General features: G+C 40.3%; 1 protein-coding gene across 1 annotated transcript in view; it reads left to right on the forward strand.

Moving 5' to 3' along the window:
• BMPER (BMP binding endothelial regulator) overlaps window positions 1-24,437 on the forward strand; it is a 149,236-nt gene that overhangs the window by 100,259 nt on the left and 24,540 nt on the right. The window contains exon 13 of the mRNA XM_053960044.1: window positions 1,756-2,092. Within this exon, the coding sequence (XP_053816019.1) occupies window positions 1,756-2,092 (337 nt within the window). The remainder of the gene's footprint in view (window positions 1-1,755; window positions 2,093-24,437) is intronic.

Here is a 24,437-nt window from a genome sequence, read left to right on the forward strand (position 1 = left end):
TTCCTAAAACTTCTGGAGACATGGTATAACCTACCAAGCACTGGGGCAGGATGTTAAGATGGACGCACCCTTCTATAGCCGTAATTTCCTCTTGAACCTCACCCTGTTCCTCTGCAGCATGGGTAGGAATTCTCAGAGAAGACAGTGGGATGTGTTGCTGAAGGAAGGGTTCCAGCTTTGAACTGAATCACTGGTATGTTAATTACTTGCATGAGGATAGGGCAGGATTTAGATCACACAGTGACAAGCACTGATTTACAAGGGGAAAGGGTGATACTAAGCCAGCCCACAAAGCAAATTAAGAAAGCTGGAGTGAAGCCCTGGTCCTGCACCACAGAGTGATGCTCTTTGGTATTCTTGGCTAAGCAGGGGGAACAGGGTAAAATCTGGATTATCCTGTTGAAAAGCAGGATCCTGTGTTTATCCTTAACTAATGGCTGCTCACAGGTATTTTATGAGAATAAGTTAATATCAGCAAAATTATTTGTGATCTTCAGATGCAGGGTTCCTGCAGGTGTGATATAGAACCATTCAGGAGACAGTGGGAGTAATTACAAGAAAGGCCATTTTTGGGTAGAAGTTAAGCAGCAATATTTCTTGGTGTTGTTTTTATCCCAAATGATATCAAAATGGTTTTCCCTTATGAGCTGCCTATTTACTCCTCAAAGAAGGGAATCTATTTAATTTACAGTCACTCAGGTAAAAACTAGACATTTAGTCTCCACCTGGTCTCTGGCCCCTCTAGAGTATCTCTGGGAACAGAAAGACATTCAGAAAGTAGTTTATTCCCTCTGCATTAGACAATCCTGTTGTGATCCAGAGCTGCCTGTTTTACTCCCTCAAAGGGCCTAGACAGGTGACTTAAGCTAGACACCTAGCTTTTAGATGGGTACAGACAGATAAAATGGATGTCGGTCACAAAAAGTAACTTTGATTTTGACATTCCAGAAGTGCCAAACCTTCCTGTAAAGCAAATTGTATGAGAGGGCTTACATCCCAGACACTAGATAAAGGTTAGATGTTTACCATAATTTCTTAGTGTTGCTAACTTATGCAGACGAAAAGTTGGTAATTAATGCCTTTTGAATGAACAGTTTGAATCCAATTCACAATGTTTTCTTACAACAGTTTTGCCCATCTGATATATCTTTGTTGTAATCTTTTTAACTCTTTTTACTCTCACAAAATAAGGTAACTTGTATTGGAACAGTTATATTCACCCCAATGAGCGATCAGTGTCGGCTTTGTAGGCAAGAGTAGGATGTTTCCCATAAGGTCACGGCTGGAGTCTCATAGGTCATGGGCATCTTTGTATTACCACTACCTGTGCAATGGGTAACAATGGTTGAAATTCTGGGCCCCCTGCAAAGTCACCTAGAAATTTACCATAGCAAATTCTATTTGCAGAATTTTGCAAGAGCCCTCCTTTGATATTGATATCCTGCCTTGGCTCCATATTTTTTAGGATAACCCCATTCATTAGCAAGAGGGAACAAAAATAAGAGGAGATAAGCATGTATGTATTGTAATTGGCTGCAATTTAAGAAACACTGCACTTGCCAGAGGCACTTACTGAGAACTATATAGAAATCTAACAGCATTATCAGAACTAAGCCAATAGCTTTGTTTTGGTTCCCATTAACAGTGTTTCACAAACATAAGGTGCAGTTTGCTATCCTCAATTTCTTCTCTCTCTCTTTTTTTTTTTTTTTTTTTTTTTTTTTTTGGTGCACTTTTGTCTTATCTTTTTATCAGGCTTGGAAATCTCATGGGATGGAGACAGTTTTGTGGAAGTCATGGCTGCACCTCATCTGAAAGGCAAACTCTGTGGTCTGTGTGGCAATTACAATGGGCACAAACGGGATGACCTGATTGGGGGGGATGGGAATTTTAAGTTTGATGTGGACGACTTTGCTGAATCCTGGCGTGTGGAGTCCAATGAGTTCTGCAGCCGCCCGCAGAGGAAACCCATACCGGAGCTCTGTCACGGGACAGTCAGGGTGAAACTCCGAGCTCATCGGGAATGCCAGAAACTCAAAGCATGGGAGTTCCAGAGCTGTCATTCAACAGTGGATTATACCACCTTTTACCGGTAAGTGTGGCTTGCTGTGGAGGGAGATACTAAGTTACTGGGTGAGGAGAAAAATCACGTAGTAGGGCCAGTTTCAGTAGCACTTGAACACATGTTGAGATATGTTTTTAAGAATTAATATACAGGCTTATATTATGGGAGGTATTCTGGATCCAGAATCAGAAGAAGATGGTCCTGAGCAAATAGACCTGAGCAGCCAACAGTGAGAAAGGCAGGCAGGCTTGTGATAAGCTAGAATAAAAGTACTTTTGGAGACTGAAGAAAGACAGGGAAGAGACTTCAAAACATTTTTGTAAACTCCCTCTGATTTCAAACTCAGTTGTAAAATTTGAGGCTGACTTCAATTGCTATTGCTTGTGGTCCACAGAAGTGTGTCTTCCCAGAAACATTTTGAAAATTACTTTATTAAAGCAAGGATATTAAATACATCTAATGCCTTTTTGATGGTGTGGTTTGTGGGTTGAGATTTTGAAAGAGGCAAGTTAACAAAAAATTCCATGCATGGCCTGTCCTGCCCTGGGAGAAAAGAAAGTCAGATGAGGATCTAGAATTCTTGTCTGAGTGAATTATCTTTGAAATGGTTAAAGTCTAAGCCACAAAGACATATTTTCTGTTCTCTAATTGGCATAAGTTTATTTATCCCTCACTCGGTAAATACAATTGTCTATTCTTTTGATTGCCTGACATAAAAGGTAAGAGCTAGCTGAGTCACAGTTGTATGGTTGTGGATGAAGCTGCCTGATCTCTGTGCTCCCAGCTTTCCCCACTTGGTCACATTCACTATTTGATTTATTAGGAAAAGCTTTCTAGAATGACTCAATTTCCCTTATGAATTGACTTTCCTCTATTTTTATAATGAGACAGAAAGACATTTATCTAATCCAGCAGAATATGTCTGAGACTGGGAAATGCTAGAAGAAGACATACAGCTTGTCTTGTAGTCTGTGTGTCTGCACTTATTTTGCTATGGTATATCCCTCTGCTAGGAGCCTGGCAAAAAGTAAAGATGTGTGCAGGTTATAATACTTTATCTTTTCCAATGGCTGAAGGCACAACAGAGAGCACTAGAGAAGCTAACACACACACAGGGTCTGTTGAATGCGTTTCAGCAACATTCTCATCTCTCTTCCATCGTCTTTTAAAGGTAAATTGTGACAATGCAAATAGAAAACAGGCACAGACAGATTTGTTTAATTTTGCAGTGGATTTTTTGTTCCTTTTTTAAAATAGCCCATGATTAATTTAGTGCAATATACCTCCTGACAGCACAGCAGAAAGTGATTTCTATTTTGGCTACAACAGTCAAAAAAATTCTACATGCTTGCACTTAAGAATTACCATAGAGCTTTTCTGTTCCTTTAAAATGATATCTAATGTTTGTCCTGGAAAGGCACTGAAATCAAGCAAGTATTTAATTAGATTGTGCCCTTTTGTAGAAAAGTGTATTTTTCCCTCAGGAAATGTTATGTTGAAATGACCATCATATTGAAATGACCATCAGTCAGATGTAGCTGTTTTTTCAATTTCGATGTTGCTAGCTGTTAAAATGCTCAGTTTCCAACACAGGAATGAAGATAAACTGTAATTTATAGCTAAATAATGGTACGTAATAGAATGCTGCTTCTTGTTAGAAACCGATAAAGTTGTAGCAAGGAATTTTGTCAATGACCATGGTCATTTTTCATACCAGGAAGTGTCCGCAAGGAAGTAATGATTATGGGACACACATTCAAGAAAGATTTGCATTTTTCATTAATTCCGTTCAAAAAACTCATTACTGGTGATGTGCTTTTGCAGGAGGTTTAGATTTTCATTGAAAGAAATTCAAATTAAGACAGCTTTTAACTGAGGGTTTTTTGGAAAGGCATATTTAGTCAATGTTCTCTAATTTCAGGGTAAGTTTAGCTAAAATTTTTAAAATTCTGCTTTTTTAAACTCTGAGAAGGCTCCTAGCAGTAAGAAAAGGGAGGAGGCAGAATGATAGGGTTAGATTCTTTGTTTTTTTCTCCTAATGTACTCACTGAATTGAATAGATTCTCAGGTTTTTACCCTCCAACATTACATATTATGGAATTTTTCCTTTTGAAATACTACATTTTCAAGAGTTAACCTTTCTTGGTCATTCTTGCCTATATTATTGACATTGCTTCATTTTAATTTTTCTGCTCGGGTAGTGACCTGCTGTTAATAAAAATTCTCAGAAATAGAAATAAACTCAGCAGGAACATTAGGAATTAGGGTGTGTTTTCTCCGAATACCAAAAAAGGCAGTGAACAATGCATTGCAAACTTTTGTTTGACATTGTGTTACTGAGGAGATTTGTGTAAAGATATCTCAAATTCATTTTAAGTCTCATTCTTTTTACAGCTGTAGTTTCTCCTTTTGTTAGCTATCCAAAAAACATACAGCGTGATTGTCATGATTGTTAAGTGAAAAGGATATAGTTAATGTTTTAGAGAGTAGAGATCTAGCTGCATGTTGACTCCTGTGCTTGACCTTGAGAGATCTGTGACACCTTAGGTTTTGCTCCTCACCCTTAACCCTTTTTTTGTGATGTTGTGACTTTGGTGACTTGTGTTTCCCAGCAAGGCATATGGCATAAGAAAGTACAATGTAAGTGTGTGAGAAAGGATTTTGAAATAGTCCTGACTGCAGACTAACAAAATTTTACACCACTTTTTAAGTTCTTTGTTTTGTAACTAAACACATTTTATGTTTTTTAAATTGTGGTTTGCTTTGTTTAGTTTGGGGCTGATATTTTTTGTTTGTCTTTAATGCATTTCTAGTTATTCAGTACTCATGCGTAATACTCTAAAAATAACCCCTAGGGTTCAACTTTTTGGAGGCAAGTTCATTAAGCAAGGAAACTATTTTGAATTTCTAGGAGATTTTGGTAAATCCTGTGTGAAGAAAAGATTAGCAGTTAGTGTCATCACCATTGCCACATGTCTATTTTGGTATTTCATTATGGCTAACCATCCTAGAGTGGTTCTTGAAAAAAAAAGGTAAAAGAAAGTTACCAAGGTTGCTCAGTATTAAGTTGTAGGCAAGATATTTAAACCATGTATGCAATAAAGCTGTCAATCAAACTCCTGAAACTGCTGTTGAGTATAAGCAGAACTAAAAACAGGTTATGCTATCTCAATACCTTGTGCTGTTGTTAACAGAAAAAGCTCCATCATATTATTGGGAAATATTATGGTACCATTTAAGCTCATGGATGAGGATTTGGGGATTTTGGGGAGCTTGAAAGAGGAGAAGAGGACTTTCTGTTCTCACCAAACCCTACCCCATGACTGATCTCACTGTGCATTTTTGAGCTGTGCTGTAGCAGGAGCCTGCAGGTGACTCCAGCAGGTGAGGCCAGGGAGCAATGTGATCATGCAGGGCAGGTCACCAGTGTGACCCCATGCCTGCTTTGCTTGGTCATGACTGACACCTCTCAGGAGCCTCCTTGAGAGGAGCAGGCAGCCCCTACCACACATCTAGGGACTGCAGTGAGAGAGTCACAGCAATGCTGCTTCATGAAGGGAGAAATGTGGCTGCAGGAGACACTGTAGAGGAAGACACAGGACTCATACTCCCTGAACACCTGCCTTTATTAGCATCCGTGGCTTTCTAGTAGCTTGGTGGGGGTCTTTTTTTTTAAGCAGTTGCATCAACAGATTTGGAACGTCACATCGACATGATATCAGTATATCACCCATCTCTAATACACCTACACAGCAGCTGAGCTGATAAATGACTAGTTAGACAGTGCTTGAGTCTCTCACTATTGCTACAACTTTCAAAAAAATTCAGAATCTTGGTTTTGCTGTGCAGTAGATTTCTTTATTTCACATTGGAAAATTTGTGTCCCTAACTCTTAAGAGAAGTCTTTTTATAATTATTACTCTCCCTACTATTAATATATATTTTGCTATTGTTATTATTATATTTCAGCAGGCAATAGCACTCTGAATAACTAATTAAATTATTCTTTTTCTCTTTTGTAATTGTCCTGGGATGTGCTTTTCTCTTAAACACTTTAATCATCAGTAGTTTAGGGCAAGCAATAATTAACATCCTAATAGCATCATTTGTGTGAATCTGTTAATCACATGCATTAAATAATTGCAAGTCTACTTTATTGCAATTCTTGACTTAAATGTTCCTTGTGATGTGGTGGCATTACTTCATCTATAGTTCTGGGTTAATCAGTTAATGAGTTTCTGTCTCAGTTAACCTATTAACTTTATGCAGTTAACTGCTGCAGTCTTGCAGTTTTTCTAAAAAATTCCACTTAACTAGAGAAAATATTACTGCTTGGAGTTGAGGCATAATTTGCAATGTTGTGTAGCCTGTTAGATCTCTGTTATTAAGATTGGCAGTGATGCCATAAAATGACTGCAGAGAACACGTGAGCATTGCAAAGATATTTACAAACTGTTTGAAAGATGAGAACCAAAGGTTTGTGGCTTTGAAGCAAAAGGTTTGAAGGTCTTTTTCCCTGTTAACAATGATGTCCTACAGCTGTAAAATTCATGTGGTTATGCCCCTATGTTCACTTAGCAGGATGGTACAAAAGAAATGTACTCTGAAGAATGATTTAAGAAAATCCTGTTTCAAGTGTTTAAGGGGTGGATGGGACTGAGATCTCTGGAATCCTCAGTTTACTGCCAAGGTGCGAATTGCAAAATTCTACCCACAAGGTTTTCAGGCTCTGGCTATGAATTAGGGCACAGCAGTTGCTCTGCCTGAGGCCAGGCTGCTCCAAGGCTCCTCTGTGGTGTAAGTGCAGGGCAGCTGTAGTTCTTGATTCTCACCAGGGTGACTCCTGTCCTGGCTCCTGCTCCTGAACCGGCCTCCACATGTGTCTTTCCACCCACTCCAGGGCAGAACTGGCCTGTGTCCCCCTTCAAGACAAAGCCAGTGGTGTTGGCTCAAGAAAGGGACTGATGGCATGAAACTGTGACTGGTCCCCTTACAGACCTGGCACAGAGCAGGTGTTGGCTCTTGCTTCCACTGGCCCTTGTGCTGAGGAATGGATGTTTCTGTGCCTGTCAGACTATCTGCCTGAAGCTGGCCCTGAGTCTGGGTACTAGTAGCAGTGTAACCACAATAAAGAGGAGCTCAGGATGAACCAATTTATTCAGCTTCTTGGGCAAATTGTCATGGGGCAGCTGCACGGCCCAGGGAACTTCTGGTTAGAAAGGAATTTAAACATATTTGAAACAATTATTGTTTCTTTTTTATTTTTAAGCAAATCTGCATGAGGATGTGAGTTTTCTATGAATCACAGAATCACAAAACGGGTAAGGTTCCAACCTTACTCATGGGTTGGATGACCATGGGTAAGGGCTCCCACCTTACCCATGGATGACTCCTGGGACAAGAGTGGGGTCACCTGGTCCAACTTCCCTGCTCAAGAGGGATCATCGTAGTGTACATGGCACAGAATTGTGTCCATAGTTTTCTTGAATATGTCCATTGAGGCAGACTCTGCAACCTCTCTGGGCAGTCTGTTCCAGTGCTCAATCACCTGCTCAGCAAAGAAGTTCCTCCTCATGTTCAGGTAGAACTTGTGTCCATCAGTTTCTGCCCGCTGCCTCTTTTCCTATTGACTTGCACCACCAAGAAGAGCCTGGAAACTCTCGGCACCCCACTTTTAGATAGTTATACACATTAGTGAGGGTCCCTTTCAGTTGTCTCGAGGCTGAACAGGCCCAACTCCCTCATAAGAAAGACACTCCAGTTCCCCAGTCCTTGTTGCCCTCCCTGGACCTGCTCCAGGAGGTCCATATCTCCCTTGTATCCAGGAGCCCAGAGCTGGACACAGCATTCCAGATGTGGCCTCACCAGGGCTGAGTAGAAGGCAGGATCACCTTCCTCGACCTACTGGCAATGTTGTTCCCGATGCACCTCAGTACACCACTGGCCTTCTGGGCCACAAGGGCACACTGCCATGTCCTTCTTTCCAAGCTGCTTTCCAGCAGTTTGGGCCCCAGCCTGTGCTGATGCATGGGGTTATTTCTCTTCAGGCGCAGGACCTTGCATTTGCCTTTGTTGAACTTGAGACACTTCCTCTCTGCCCATCTCTCCAACCTGTTGAAGTTCTTTTGAAGAGCTGCACAACAATCTGGTAGTAGATGTATAGGCACTGGCAGAGCCAGTGTGTCCCCAGCCCTTGCAAGAGCTCTGGTGCTTGGGAACCAGTTATCCACGCCTATCTGTCTGGGCTGCCTACTGCCTTTCCTTTATGCCCCTATATGAATTGACATTATCCTTCAAACAACTCAATGCCAACCTCTGCATTTTGTGAAAGGCTGTGATGAACTGCTTCAAATACAGGTAAGGGGCACCATGACTTAGACTGTTGGTGGCTGACAGTGCTAATGAGAGAAAATGGACTTTGTGGTGTCCAATGCATTTTGGGATTTCTAGGAACAAGCATCAAACAGTCCTGCCTATATGCTAATGGTAAGGAGTACTGCAAAACTACTGCATATATGTAAGATCACCACTTTTTTAAGCTCCCTCCTTGAAGTAGTTTTCATCTGATATAGCCAAGAGTGCAAGCTGCCAGAAAAAATACTCTTTAGATGTAAAGATTAGAAGTTTGGATTTGGACAAATGGGTTGAGTGGTCAGAAAAGGTAAATCTAAAGCCAAGCTGAGCTCAATTATCTGCAGATCATGATTCCTTTTCATGTTTCCCCACACCCCTGACCTGGTGGAGTATTTTTCATGTAACCAAGTTCCATCCACTAGTGTCTGTTTAGAAAAGTACCTCAGGAATTTGGGGCTAGAAAACATTCTTCTCTTTGTATCAGTGGTTATTACAGCTGTAAAACATCGAAGCAATGCCAGAGGATTCACAGATGTCTCCTTTCCTGTTGAGGTATTGGATTCAGTGGGGGGAAGGGATTAGGGTGGAGAGGGCTCCAAAATCTGACAAAACAGTGGTGTTGGATAGGCACCATTCACTTGGGACTGTCCATAGCTTGCTTTCAGCGGAGGAGTACATGCTTCCCCTTGTACTTCCCTATATGGAAAGTTAATTTTTTTTTTTAACAAGGAGAGATCTGTTATAGGAAAACCAGATGAAGCAGCGTACTACTATGTGATTAAACCCCTACAAGTTTCCTTTCCTTCAAAGGATGCATGTCTGGAATGTATTTGTTTTGCTTACTTAATTACATGATCGCAACCCTACCTGTCCTTTTACACTGAATGAAATGTTATTTCTTACTTCTTATAAGTGCATTATGAGGCTTCATCTCTCACTTTTCCAGGAAAGAACTTCATTTGTCATTATCATGAATGGAGGCATATCGAGACTTATGATGAAAACCTGCTTCTGCCTAGTAAAACTTCATTTCTTTCTGGTTTATTACCTGGGTCAATGAAATTCAAATCAGGTGTTTCATAACCGATTGCTGTCTTTCTCCTTGTCCATTGTCTGACAGATGTGAGGCTCTGCATGTGAAACTGTGAGGTCAGTTTGACTGAGAGACAAATGATCCTGAAGGATGGTAGGCACTATGGACTAGGGAGGAGGCGAGGAGACATCTAACAGAAAAGCAGAGTATGCCCATCGCCCTTATAATTTGTCAATATGGACTGCATTCTTAGAGCTTGTTGTTCCTGGATTACTTTTAATAGAGGTTTGGTAGTTTGGTGGTGGTTTTTTTTTAGTTTGTGCTACAGTGCCTTGATGTCATGAGGTAAAAATCTGATTCCTTGAAGTCAATGGGAATTTTGCTGTATTTGGGTGACAGATTTTCATCATTATGAATTTTCCCGTCCCAGGCAGCTGTATTACAGTAATCTTTGCATCACTTAGTAATCCTTGTTTTGTCTTCCCACCATTTGCCGTACCACAGATAATTTCAGAAAGCTTCAGCTAGTTGTTTCATTAGCATTCTTTATTGGGGTAGACAAAAGAAAACACATTCAAATCTGGACACCCATATCCTGTTTGCAAGTCTCTTTTTTCCTAGGGGAAAACTAAAGGGTGACTCTCCAAGGCAAAAAACCTAATTTGTCTGGACACAGGCAACTGAGAGATTTGTTCTGTTTTGCTGACTAGGATTCACTTGTGGTTCTTTTTTCTTTTCTATAAGGAACTTGTAGAAAAAAAACCTGCAATGATAACTCTGCTGTCCCTCACATTTTCCAAAGCCTGTTTGATAAGCTTTAAAACACGCTCTAGGAATAATTTCTTTAATCTAGAGTTCACCATCATAAATATTACAGCTACAGTATTCAAATGCCACTCTATCACCGTGAGCGTGAACAACCTGAAGGAACTGCTATGCTGAAATACAAGCACATCCTTATTGCAAACACTGATAAATAGTTTTTGAAAGAGCCCTTTCCCATTCTGGAAGGCACCACAGATGTTTCAGTATTATAATAAAATGCATGATGTTTAAGAAGAGGAGAGAAGGTGTGGAGAGGAACTGGTAGAAAAGCAGAGTGATATCCTCCCTTGTAGAAATATTTTAAAAAGATGCCACCCGCCAGTTGGTACAACTTAATCCATTGCCAAAGAAAAAATACCTGCTACTCTGCAGTATTTCTTTTTAGCTGCAAAAATAAATCCTATTTTTTGAGAGATGCTATTTGGAAAAGTTTTAAGCATCATCAGAGGAAACCACCATGTCTCTGTCAAGTACCACAGATTTTTAACTATAGCTGCTACAAAATCCAAGACCTCTGTTCAATTTCATTTTAATTAACCTCTACGACAGGTTCTCAGCAGGGCTTTCTTTGCAAATTTGTTTAATTTTAGCTTTTTATGTTTTAAGCGTTATTGCAGTATTGACTTTAAATAAAATGCAGAGATGCTTAGGTGATGGCAATATGTCTATTTCTCTACATAAATAATTCAAGAAACCAACCCATCAGATCTCATATTCTGCTTAAGGAGAGGTCAATAAATGTTGCAAGGAAGAGGAAAACCCACCCATATGGTAGCTGGCCAACTGTGCCATGTCATATATGGGGGAGAAATCTTTTCAGGCCCCTGAGATGATCAGTTTACATCTCCATAACATGACATTTTAATTGCCTTTCCTTTAGCATGCATAACTGCAAAGCTACTATATTTCAGTTCCTATTTTAAGCCACCTGCAGTATATCCTACCTAATTAGACACATAGCAAAGATGAGCAAGGGTGTTTATAAGCAGACAAATGAGATGAATTTGTGGGAAATGTTTTAAAAATAAGCTTAACCTAATCCTCCTGTTATTCTTATGAGTTCATTTATGTTTCTGGCAGGATAACCAGACAAAGGAGGACATGAGCTGTGACCACCACAAAAAAAATTTCTGTGGAAAGCTTGCCTTAGGAAGGTTTTGACAGCTCCAAAGAACTTATCAAACTTGCTCTCCCTGTATTTTGTAGAGCTGACTTGCTGCACACGAGGGGTCCATTCTAGAGATATTTTATGGCTTCAATTTAACTGAAAGCTTTCTTGTGGGTGTTTTTAATAGTTGGAGATTTTTCCTTCAGTTTTGCTGTCTTGTTTTCTCAATCTCACAGGGCATCCAAAAAATCTGGGATGTTCCCAGGCTTTGAGATCTCTGTGGACCTCTGCATTATGTCAGCTTTTAAGTAGCTGTCTGTGGTATAAAGCAGCAATCCGGGGTATAGGCAAATCTCCTTCTTTCCTGTCTGTCCCCATAAGGGCTTGCTGTACTGAGAGGTGTGTGAAGATCCCATACTCCACACTTGCTCTCTCAAGTGTACAAACTTCTAGTGTTGTAAAGCAATTAACTTCTGATTATTCAACCTGCAAAATGTTTGCACCCTGGGCATCAAAGCTCTGAGAGCAAGAGCAGATTGAGCACCAGGTGCCAGCAGTGAGATGAGAGACAGATGCAGCCCTTGATTAACTGTGAGCATACAGGTCCTACATATGTGGCAGGGCAAGTTCTGGTGAGGACTTGGGACATGACAACAAAAGGTCCTGACTCCCCATGGCAAGTTTTAGCACCTGATGGGCATTGCAGCACCAAAGCAAAGAGCAGACTTAATGGGAGCAGACAAGAATGGTGGCACAGATACTTGTGCTTATCCAATAGTGTGTATTTATCCATCTGAAATGTTTGCCACTACAATCCCTATCTTGGGTAATGTATGGGTATATGTGTTCAGTTCACCCACTCTTAAACTATTGACATGTCCATTGGAAACACACATGTAGCTGTGCTCCCATAATTAAACTCTCTCTGGTGGATTCATCAGAGCAGACACAGACTTAGGGAGTTTGCCAGTGTTATCCTGGAGGAGGGGTAGAACTAAAATGCCACTGGATCCAAAATACATTATGACAAGTACATTCCTCAGCCAAAGGGAGCAGTGGGGTTATATTTTAACCCAAAATAGAGGAATATGCATACGTGAGAGCAGGTGCTGTGATTTCACCTCTTCATCGTGATAGGCAGAGGTTGAAAGTGTTAAAGTCTCTCTGACTCCTCCACTTAAGCCAGTTGAAATTAAAATTGTTGGTGAATGTGCTGGGAATACTGAAGGGAGTTTGAGCCATATGTTTTCTTGCATTCCTGGGTACTCCTACAACTAACATTCTGTTTACATAATATTCCTGAAACATAAAAGCTAAAATAAATCTAGCATGTGAAAATTAATAACAAGTAATTCTCTTATGAGGAAGCTGTTGTAAGTGTTAAGGTATTCAGACAGCTGATTTTTGTACATCAGCTCTCAAATGAGGTACGTAGTTTACAGAGAGTGAGTGCTTAAGGTTATGTAGTCTATGAGTACATGAAGTAAGAGCTTCATGTTGAGAATGGTGGATACCATGGCAGTGAAGAAAAAGATTACAAATTTCCTAAGTGCTCCTTCTTAGTACTTTACATTTTGAAATCACAGTGTAAACATTTAATTCTTAGTGTACCCCGGTTTGAAGTTGTTGAAATGAAGAAAGACTTCTTTGCTGTGCAGGAAGTCAAGAGCAGAGTTGAGATTAAAATGTGAAAATATCTGGTTCCTGGCCTCAAGCTCAAGTCCTTCTGATGGGATTTAAGAGGTTTCACATGCACAAAAAGTGTATTGTCTTATTCTTGTCAAAGCAAAAGTTCTCAAACTTTCAGAAAAAAACATTGCTAGTTTTTTTTAAGAGGACGCTAAATCTTCTCTGCTCCTTTAAAACCCAGTAGAGATGACAACCTCATTAATATTCCAGGCAGCAATGTGTCTTTGGCAAGTCAGAACCTTAAAATAAGTCAAAATCCAGTAATGAATTGAGGCATGGGCTATAAAACACTTGCATTTGGAGCAGGAGGAGACAATATGCAAGAAAACCCCCACTGAACTCTGTGTTCAGATATCAAAGATTTGGCTGAGGTTTGAAAGCCCATTTTTGTTGTTCTGCTCATCAGTCTGTCTACATGGTTTTTCTCTGTTGTGTTAATTTTTCATTCCATTGTTCATGAAAAAGAATTTCCATACTCCTTGGAGTATGGTAAGGTGATGACATAGATTATAGATGTCCATGTTGTCCTCAAAGGATGATGTAAACTTTCAGTAATTTTGAGATTTGCTGTGGTTATAGAAAACATTTTCAAATCATCTTATGAACTGGTTGGCATGAATGAATACCCTTCCTGGCCTTGTGTCTGAAGGCAAAGACTATTTGCTGACAGTATAGAGAAAGATCACTAATATATCACTAGAAGGGGTTGAATGTTGTTTGGTAATCAGAGAAAAACTTAAACAGATACCACAAAAAAGTGCCTATTTTGTCTACCATTGAGCTTGTTAATATGATCTAAGGTTCTATATATTAATCAGGCTGTGTTTTGTCAGCATCTGAAAAATGTAGTTCCCACTATTTGCATCACAATTCCTCACTTTACAGAAGGCCCAAATCTTCACTGCAACCATTAGCCGTAAAGATCTGACTTCAAAACATCCACTAGCCCAAAATAAAAATACACTACACAGGCATTTCAACCCATTTGTCAGGGATATTTGGTTCATATTCCAGCTCTGCTTTAACTCACCTGCTCTGATTTCCGGATCATTTGTCTCATTGGTTAGTTCGATCTCTACAATAATTTCAAACTGGTATCCACCCATACCCTGCAGATGCAGAATGCAATTAACAGGCATCTGTGAACTGTGTACTCTGCACAGATGTGTGAGATCACACCAAACATGGTGGCAGAGAATCACCAAAGGAACAAATTTCTTTGGCAGGGTGTACTCTCATGAGCCTGTGCTTTCTCCCAAGATGTCTAGACTGCTGCCTGACTTGACATAATCTATTCCATAGCCATAGTCCGTATTACGTGGTAGCCAGTGACTTCCCTGGCCAGGATTCCCATCTGGTTTTTGAGGCAAGGAATTCACACTGCATGGCTCTTTTTATCAGCTGCATGCAAACTGTGTACTCTAGCCCCAAGAATTTTCTTCACCTGCGTAGTCCTTTATTTCTCTTTGTCTCTCAGTCCTGTTCATATTTCTTTACAAATGATAAAGGAACACTTTTTAATTATGGAATACTACAGGGATTTTTTGGCAACTTTTCCATCTATAGAAGTTAAATTTTTATATGGGCGGAGGATATTTAAATGTGGCACTGGAAGTAATATCATAAAAAGATGCTATTTATTTTCTTTGCTGTCATTGCAGCAGATGGGGGCTATGTTCAAAGTCATGCCAGGGTTTAAAATGTAAATGCTCAGACAATTGTTGTTGAAATATATTTTACTTCCATAACTGTGATGGGAATAAGAGACAGTGGTCTGTGCAGAATGTTTAAAAGCTTTTCCATATGACTAGGAAGTCAAGAGTTGATAAATTTCCTCAATGTTTATAATTAAAACCCAAAAGAAGATATTAAACATTTACTGGTTTCTATGTTGTGGTCAATATTAAGATTTATTGACTTGAGGACCAATATTGACTGGGGGGAAACTAGGCCTGATTTTTCTCTTAAGACCCACTAAATCTGGATGGTGACTGAAGGCAGACAGTTGCATGGTTTAGACATCTAATAGCAACCTATTTCTAGGATAAGGATTTCTTTGCCTTTCTGAAAGATTCCAAAGTTTTTTCTAATGTTTTTTACAATGCTTTAGGAAAACTGGTATTGCAGTAATGCTTTTAAGAGTCTTTTATTTGTGGAAATGCCCCTTTGACATACAGTTGTTGGAGTTATGTGGAGTGCATGAAAATGCTGGATTGGCAGCCTGGGGGAGAGAGTTTTGTGTGTTGAGTTGGTAGAGTGTTATGTGGGTACAGTGTGAACAACAGCAACAGAAGTTTCTTGCTGTCTCTTACTGTTATGTTTCCAGCTCAGTGTGTGACAGCACAGCTTGCTGAAGTCCACAGAATCCTCCCTGTATCTATCCAGTCCTTGACTGTCTCTGAATTACTGCAAACAAATGATGACTTTTGTGACATGAACTGCTCTTTCCTGAGAAGCATGAAAATGCACCTGAACTCATTCCAGGTCACTACTACTTATGCTTTTGTGTTAAAAGTTTTATAATTTGAATACATCAGATGCCTGAGAGTTTGAGCCAGGAACGTCAGAGATCAGAGACTGATCTCATAAACCAACTTATTATGTGACTATCACTCCTACCTGCACAACGTGTATTTTTGTCTGCTCCTAACTGTTGCCTGAATTATATGCATTGCTAAAGATCTGACCACAGAAATTAATCTCTTGCAGATGCTGACTTGTGGCTGGCAGCGTCCTTCATTTTCAGGCTTAAGGTACTAATAAAATGCTTAAGTCTGCTTTCCATTCAGATGTGAGAAAGTCATCCAGATTAACATGAACAAAGTCTTTGATTTATTTTTGTTGGTGGTGAGAGTGGACCTAGCTCATGTCTCAGGGTTCTAGACAGGATGGTATTTCATGAAGTAGCCCAATAACCCACTCAACAGTTAGATCCAGCAAAGTAGTTTATCCAGCAGCTTTTGCCACCTCCCTTCCTGGACAGCTTGAAGCCCATCAAATTACATGTTCAGACTGAATTCAGGCTTCTTGGTGGTTCAGCAAAAGGACTTGTTATGAGCTGAGTGTGGAATGACCAAGAGAGGATTACTGTGCTTATGTGCAGTAGGAACATAAACAAATTTTTAATATTGAGTGTCAGCTGCAAGAAAACCAGCTTTATCTTAAGGTTAGTTGTATTTCTGAAAACTGGCAGACACAGAGATTGATTTTCAAGGCTTGTATTGGCTTTGTCCTCCTCTGCTGTAGTGTCCACTGTCTGCTTTGAATAGAAAAGCGACGCCTTACTTATCCTAGGAAAATGCATTATGTTCAGGTAGCTAGTATTTCTGGCAAAAAGTTATAACTTCTTGCAGAGTTTACCAGAAGCCAGTTGCCTAAATGTTAAACATTTTTAGTGTTCCTTTATGTATCTTGTACATATGAATGCTGTCTTTCTGTGCATTAATCCAAATGAAAGTGTGAAAGAATATATATTCCTTTTTTTTTGGTTGACCCTTTGTTTTCCCCTGTTGTAGTACAGGTGTGACAGTGATGGAGGAACACTTTTACAGGTCTGTGGGGCTGCTGGCAAAAAGGTCCCTCCCAGGGCTGTTCACAAAGTGAATCATTAGCCTGACTGTAACAATAAATACCATGACAGAGAACATGGAAGGATTTATCGAAAGGTCACATTCACCCAGAAGCTTCCTCTGCTGAAAGAAGCTTGCAGCTGTGTTAAGATTAAAGAGTGTCAGAGAACCATAATGTGTGTGATTTTTTCACTCTGAGTAAAATATGAGCTGTTTGTCTAAGAGCCCCAGATGAGGGATTCTAGTGTCAGACTGCCTTGGGGCTGTCATATATATTTCCAGTGGATTTTTAGTGTTCAGGAATAATCTCCTCTTTGAAAATTTATCTGACACATCCTAAACTCCTGCGATGCACAGGAGGAGAGCTTTGTCCCGCTATTCTGACTACTTTAATAGTCACTCAGAAAAGGGAAGCATAATGGGAACAACTCAGACAAATAACAGAGGTCTAAGTTATGTCCCAGAAATGGGAGTAGTCCAAATGAATCACTCACCTTCTTACTTGAATAGCTGCTTGGGTGTCTCATCACTGGTGGACTTCAGTGTAAACCCTTGTGTGAGTTTTCAATGCATGCATGGAAGGACATAGTCATGTAGTTCAGTATGTGGCAACACCTCTGTGGTTAATCTTGTTAACCTGCTTCTTCTTTCATTGATAATATTTTAAAGTCAGGAGTGGTGTCATGAGTTTAACACTGATTTAGAAGCAAGAGTTTTACCTTTACTGGCATAGAGTGCACTGTAGGTCATGGTTGCATGAAGTCTCTTTGGTCTATCCTTTGCAGATTACATTGATTTTCTCCTCCACTGCCAAAAGTGAGCCTGGCTTTCTGAGCTCAGGCAGGACACCTTGGGCTTTCAGAATCATTCTAAGCAGTGGCAGTCACCAGTAGATGCTGTGGAAAAACAGTTGTGGCACAGAGGGATATGGAGTGTTGCTGTACTGAATGTTCCTTGGGGAAGTAATTGTGGTTATTGTTGCATCTGTGGACAGTAAACATATTAATCTTCTGACATGTTGCAGAAAACATCAGAGAAAAACCATGAGAAAGTTTTATATAATTTTAATAGTGTATATGTAATTTCCTACCCACAAGTAATTTAATTTTTTATCAGAGGACTCAGCATTGGAAGTGCACATGTGGTGAACATGAAGGAGAGAAGATCTGCTGGTCTCTCCTCCTGGGTTTCCCTTGTGAGTTCATTTTTTTGAAAACACTTAAGTGGCATTTTTTTCCTTGTATTTTATAGAAGCTTCAAGTGATCACCTCGTGAGAAGTGGACTCTACTAAGGAGTGCACAACAGGTTATAGACAAATATTTCAACAGCCTGGCAAGAACTCTTTAGCAGCCATTTAGCAGGTTTTGTGTTTAAAAGTGGGATTAAAAGTGGCCTTGACTGACAGCTCTCTCAACAGTGTAACCATGCTGGTTGTTTGGATCGTCTCTGAACCTGCTTTCTGACTCTGACTCCACATGGTTCTTATGTTGGCTTGATCTAGGGAGTCACATAAATGATTGTGGTTTGTTATAAGAGATGGGTTTCCATGTATGATAGCTTTTAAATATGGAAAGTTGCCATGAAACACAACATGAGGAAAGAGAAAAACACCTGGGGATGAACTGGTGTCATGTTTCTGTTTTTCTGAAAAACCTAAGATTATATCCCAATTACACAAAATAAAATAAATTAGTTGTCTTAGCTTGAGCAGAGCTCCTAGAGGACCTTAATCAAAGCAAAGCACACAGCTTTTGACAGAAAACCTAGAGCTTTTTGTTGTTTGAGGTTTTTTTCCACTTGTTTAAAACAAAGGTGATTCAATCCTAGTGGAGAGCAGTCACTGTAATGAAAAGTTTCTCTGTGTTATGCTATTAAGTAAAAAACCTGTAAGTGGTGCAGTGATACTCTCAGCTGTAGCCTTTTTAGACACAGGAAAAGACCAGAGTCTTATCATAAGAAAGTGATCCCTTTTCTTCAGGTGGCCTTGGTCTTTAATTTTAAATCTCCAAAGATTTTTAGTAAGTATAATTTTTTTTAAACCTTCAAGAGGTGGCTGCTCTTTTGGAGGTGAGTAAACGGGAGGCATGAGGCTTAGCCTCAACTCTGTCCTCTGTCACATATGAACCAACCAGGGATACATCAGTCAAAGTCTCAATATCTGAGTATGCAAGATAAAGCCTCCAAAATCAGAGAGATTTGGTTGTCAGGTGCTATGGTGGAGTCTGTCTATCTCCTCTGACCTTTTGGTGCAGGTGGATTATCAGCTGTGCAGAACATGGGCTGGCATTTAAATCACTGCCCATCAGTGCAGAGTTTTGCAGATGCACCCGTTGCACCAGAGGCTGAAAATATGTGCCCGAACCATCCAGGCAACAAGTACTTCAAAATTTATTTTTATTCTCTTTTATAAACCGACTTCTTCTCTGTCTCTGGTACTCTAGCTTTATTGATGAATGCTTGCAAAAGAAAAAGCATAATGAAGTCTCTCTTTAGAAATAGATTTTGAAGCAGTGACTCTCTTCTGAACTTTATGTCATGGTTTCCATTTGCTGTCATGCTTGGTGCAGTTTGAAATTTCCTGGCGTCTTATCCATTGGCTCAACACTGCAGTTTTCACTTTTTCTTCATTGCCCGCTTAGTGGGCAGAGACCAGGAATGTGCTTCTGGAGTGGCTTGCTTTACTGTGTTTAAGTCTCCAACGAACCAACCCAACAGCTTTGCTAATGTCAGTGGGAGTGTTGCTGAAGAGTGTGTTTCGTGGAAGACAAGTTGAAGAAGCAGACTATAAAGTTTAGATTTGCAACCTTTTTCAGTTTGATGACTGGAGCAGAGATGTTGGCACCAGATTTCAGAGTAGTTGTGAACTGGAGGTAGGAGGGGAGTCCAGTGCTGAGGGCAGCAGCTGGCGGCTTGATCGTAGCAAGTGAGAGGTATTTGCCACTTAGCTGATCTCTGGTGTCTGCATTTCCTGACTTGCATGCTGTGTGATTCCTGTGATGGTTGGAAACAGCAATAAAAGTGGATTTAGAATGAAAAGATTCCATTCTGCCATGTGGTCTTTTAGAGTGCCATGGGTTTTCCTATGCAGGTTTCTGGGAAAAGGGCTGCTCCAGGGGCCAGAGGTGTTTACTTCATGTTGTAGGAATTTGCACTCCAACCAGAATATGAGGCTGTTGGAAGTTCCCCGGAGATAAGGCCATGAGTGTGACTGCCAGTGTCAAGGGGATATCTAAATGGAGAAATTTACTTTGACTGTTGCTGTGTAAATGGATATTTTTGCAGGGACTGTCCCTTTGCAGGGGAGAATATGCAGAGAGCTAGAACTGCGTATTGCCAGTTTCACCAGCTCTGGGGTTATTCCCAGTACAAGCCTGTGGTAGGACAATTTCTGCAGGTCTCTTCCATCTCACATCAGCTGTGGGTCAGACTTTAATGGCACATGTCTCATTGCAGGTGAGATGATTTACTTGTGGCCAACCCAGAAAATCACATCTATTTAGGATAAATAAAGGAAGTGTGTTTTAAGCCTACCCTAGACTGCTGTGCAACTGTGTGCAGTAGATCATAGGGCCTGTGAGTTCTACAGCATAAAACAATAGAGGTATTTTGGTTGGTAGTGCAATAATATTAACAATAATTATAAACAATTATAACGGGGAAGAATTATTACTCTTTGCAAAGTTCTTCTATTTAGCCTTTAACCTGATATTTTCCTATTTTGTCTCATGAATGGAAAAACATCTCTGAGTCACTTTATTGCACAGAAAACAGGAAAAAAGAAAATAGGTGCTGGTATTGTCATAATGGTTGATGAAATCTAGTAAATTTACAGATTTTTCACAAAGTTGCTGTGAAACTGGTACTGTTTTATTTCAGATTATAATATAGGATAGCACTTGCTGCTTCTGTTGTCAAAAGAAACTCTGTGTTTTGAATGTCACCCCTCATGACCCCCTTTTTGACCTGGATAGCTCAGGGCTGATTAATCTAAAATGACGCTGCCAAGACCTTGGGCCAGGGGCGAGTATCTCTGTAATATCTGGTAAATATTACACAAGTAATACGATTACAGTTATGAGGCAAGGGCATCTTCCACTCTGTACATGTTTCCCATTGCTTTTGGTAGTCAGATGCAGCAGAGTGTGTGCTATGCTTCCCCCTGCAAAGGGCTGGGATTTGGAAAGGTCAGTTAGTACATCTGCTGTGCTTCAGGCGGCATCAGAGGAAGCTCTAGGAAGCATGAGTACCCCAGAAACATGATTTACATATTGCTCTGTGGTCACAGAGTGTGATTTGTGCATTTTGTTCATTGTCATGAATGCACTGGAAGGAGAAATAAAAAATGAGAGAGGCTCTCCTACACTCAGATAGTCTGAGGCAGAGACTCGAAAGTGATGAAACACCTTGCAAAACAGAGCAATAGGAAGATCAGAAGGTGGTGTCAGGGCCAGGTCTGCCATTCTCCCACTGCTGAAGACATGATTTGTGAGTATGTGGGACAAATCACTTCCCAAATTGTCACCATTCCTGTGCCTCCCCATAACTGGTCCAAGAGGGGAAGGTGCAGGTTCCTTGGTTGGGTCTGCCCACTGCCTTAAACTTAGAAAGAACAAACTTAAGACTTGGCATAATTTCCTTCTTGCATCCCACAGATGTGAGATCTGACTGTCAATGCACATAATTTAGCAACTGCCTCTGGTTTGAATTGAGTCTGGGGCTAAAAGCTGTTTGCATTCAGTGAGCAGCATGCAAGTTGCATTAAATGAAATGGTGACTTCCCTCTGTTATTGGACATTCATATAAATAATTGGCAGCAAAGCGGTATCCTCAGAAGAAGCTATGTAAAGGTGCTGGAGTCTTTCCCCACCTGTACAGCTGGATCATTTTTGATACTGTGAAAATACATTGCTTCCCTTCATTTCTTGTTAAATAGATTTTAATTCTAGGGCTCTTATTTTGCCTGTGTTTTTTAAGTGCAAAGTTTAGGATTTTGCACAAGTTGAAAAGTACACAAGATGCACAAGCTTAGCAGGAAACAGATGGGGAAAATGGCATTTCTAGCTAGTCTGACTTTAAAAATATTTACTGTAATAGCACATGAATGAAGGTTTGAACCTCCAGATTGCCCACTTACTTGTGTGTAAAATGAAATATGGAAACAGAACATGGAACAATGAAATGCTTCTGAGGCTTTATCTGTTGACCTCAAGCATTCAAGGGCTGCTTGCTATCACTGCAGCTTTTGACTGGCATAAAACCCACCAAATGTTACAATGGCTATTACCCTCATGGAGTTCATGGTGCAAAACCACAGTGCTTTGATATGTGACCAGCTCCCTCCCCGCTTTGCAATTTGCAGACTTTGGAGCATATTAGCAATGTATTTCAAATTTCCTCAGCTTTTGGATTCTATCTGAATGTAAAGAGATTCTGTTTGAATGTAAAGAGAAGAGCACTTTCTGAGAAGAGGAGGAGCAGCTGAGGCAGGAAGTGGATTGGAGGACTCCTTTATCTGGCATCACCATGAAAGCAGTTGAGTCAAGGCCTGAGATTAGGTCTCAGCTGTAGTAGCTCCCTGGTGTGTGTCCCAAACTGACTGGCTGCCTAGCTGGAAGATGCTTCAGCCTTGGCTTTTTGGTGCTGCTTGGCCAAGCTGCTCCACAACTGGGCAGCAAGGGGCTGAAACCAGCCACATGGTCCTGGACTCCAGTGTCCCCACCCAGAGGTTCAACTGTCTTTCACAGCTCTTCTTTTTCCTCTCGCTACCATATTTCTGAAACAACAGAAATAGGTGTTCAAAACAGGGTTGACAAAGATGTGGTTTTCATGTGATTTCTGACCATGGATACTAGCTCTGTGAAGGACGAGATGTAGAAGGGCTAGGAGAAACAGACTCATAAATTGTTGCTGCTGAGACTGTGATCACATGTGATATTATTCCACTGCTGAAAACAAATATAATGTATTGCTGCAGAGCCAGGTTTGGGTTAGGAAAGTTGGGTAGAGATTCTTGCCTGAGGCTCTCTGTGAATCTTTGCTTCTTCTAGTGAAACTGAACTGATTTATGGTTGTTTCTGGAAACTCGAAGTGGCCAACATGGATCCATAGGCAAATGTTCTTAAAACTGAGTGTTCCATTGTGGGTATGTGCAGATATGCATATGGGGGATGGAGAATGAGTTTAGTTTGTTACTAAGTTGGAACAAATGTCAGATCTGGGATTGGAGATTTCAGTTCTTCTCCTTGTCTTGTGGAAACAATGCAGTCCTATAATTTTAACTGGTGAGTTGGAGTTGTTGTGCAGCTTAGGTCTCAGCTTTGTTACTTTCTGAGCTCTGAGGCTTGTCTGAACTGGAAAGCAAAATACAATTCAAATGTCATGATCCTGAAAAACCAAAATGGAAATTGATGTTGGGAACAAACATTGATACTACTGTCCTGGTGGACACAAACTTCCCACCTTACTACTGTTCTTCTAAATGGGTCAGACTGTGTGGGCAGTTTAATATCATACATCAAAAAGTAGATGAACTGCTTATCCTCTGTGTGATAGAATTGAAAATGAAGGATTTTTAAAGACTTAATCCTTCTATTCACCATTTTGAAATATGGCTAAAGAAAATCCTGTGTGAATCAAACAGACAAAACCAGCATACAAGAGAAAAACTAATGAACGTACATACTGAAAGGGAACATTTTATTCTCCCGAAGTAATTCATGCCATTTTATGGTTTATTTGAAATGAAGTAGTCAGGTCCTGGCGGGATAGTGAGCTACTTGGCGCATATATTCAGTTGCATCCATAGAGAAAAGAAACAGCTCTTTCTGGAGAAAAGTCAGTTTGTGAGCATGAGAAAACTTTTTCAGAGCTGGTCATGCAGGATGAGACGTCAGAAGCAGGTGGTGCTGGCCAACCATACCTGGCATTACAGACAAACAGAATTTTACCCTGGGCTTCAACAGGCATGGAGTTATACCAAGACCAAGTGTTTCTGGAAAATGTTAACCATAAAAGAGCCTTCTTTTCTCAAGCCAGGCTGTGTCCTCCTGTAACCAGCTTTTCAAGAGAAGGGAGAAGTTGGCCTGAGGTTAACCACCACATGCCCAGCTGAGACCAACTCAGAGATCCTTCAAATATAATTGTAGAAATGCTCAAAATATAATCCTTAGCCAAAGCTAGGGCTATTTGCTTAATATCCAAACACCCCTAACAATTTCTTAGAAATACAATTAGTCTTGTCCAAGTCCTAGCTAATATTATTATTTAACTGTAACATCAAAAAGCCTTACTCATATGCTAAGATCCTAGAGTGCTAGTGTCAAGCACATATTAGAGTCTCCTTGCTGCCCTCAAAAAGTTTAAGTTTTAAAGTTGTATGTTCGTCTAGCTGTCAGGACAGCCTCTCTGGCATTGTTCTGCCAGTACTGAACTTCGTTTAATAAAGAAACAGCCTGCTTCACTGACACAACTTCCCCATCAAAGCACTTCCTCCACTAACATTTCAATGGGATTAAAATTGTGCGTGTATTAAGAAGCAGAAAGAGGGAATCATAATGGGATGTCTGTAAGATTTCCTATCTTCATTGGGTATATGCCATGTTCCCCAGCTTTTCCTCTTGTTCTTAAGAAACAGTCAGATCTCACTAACTCAGCAGAGTCAGGTTAGAATGCTGCTCACATGGAGTACCCTGTGGGGTTGAAAGCACACAGAGCAAGAAGTTTGTTATAGGACTTACTGTATGGCATGCTGCCTTGGAAGGGAGTTCTGTAATATAATCATCAAGATGCCTTAT

This window comes from Vidua chalybeata, chromosome 1 (assembly GCF_026979565.1).
Source record: "Vidua chalybeata isolate OUT-0048 chromosome 1, bVidCha1 merged haplotype, whole genome shotgun sequence".
Taxonomy (NCBI): domain Eukaryota; kingdom Metazoa; phylum Chordata; class Aves; order Passeriformes; family Viduidae; genus Vidua; species Vidua chalybeata.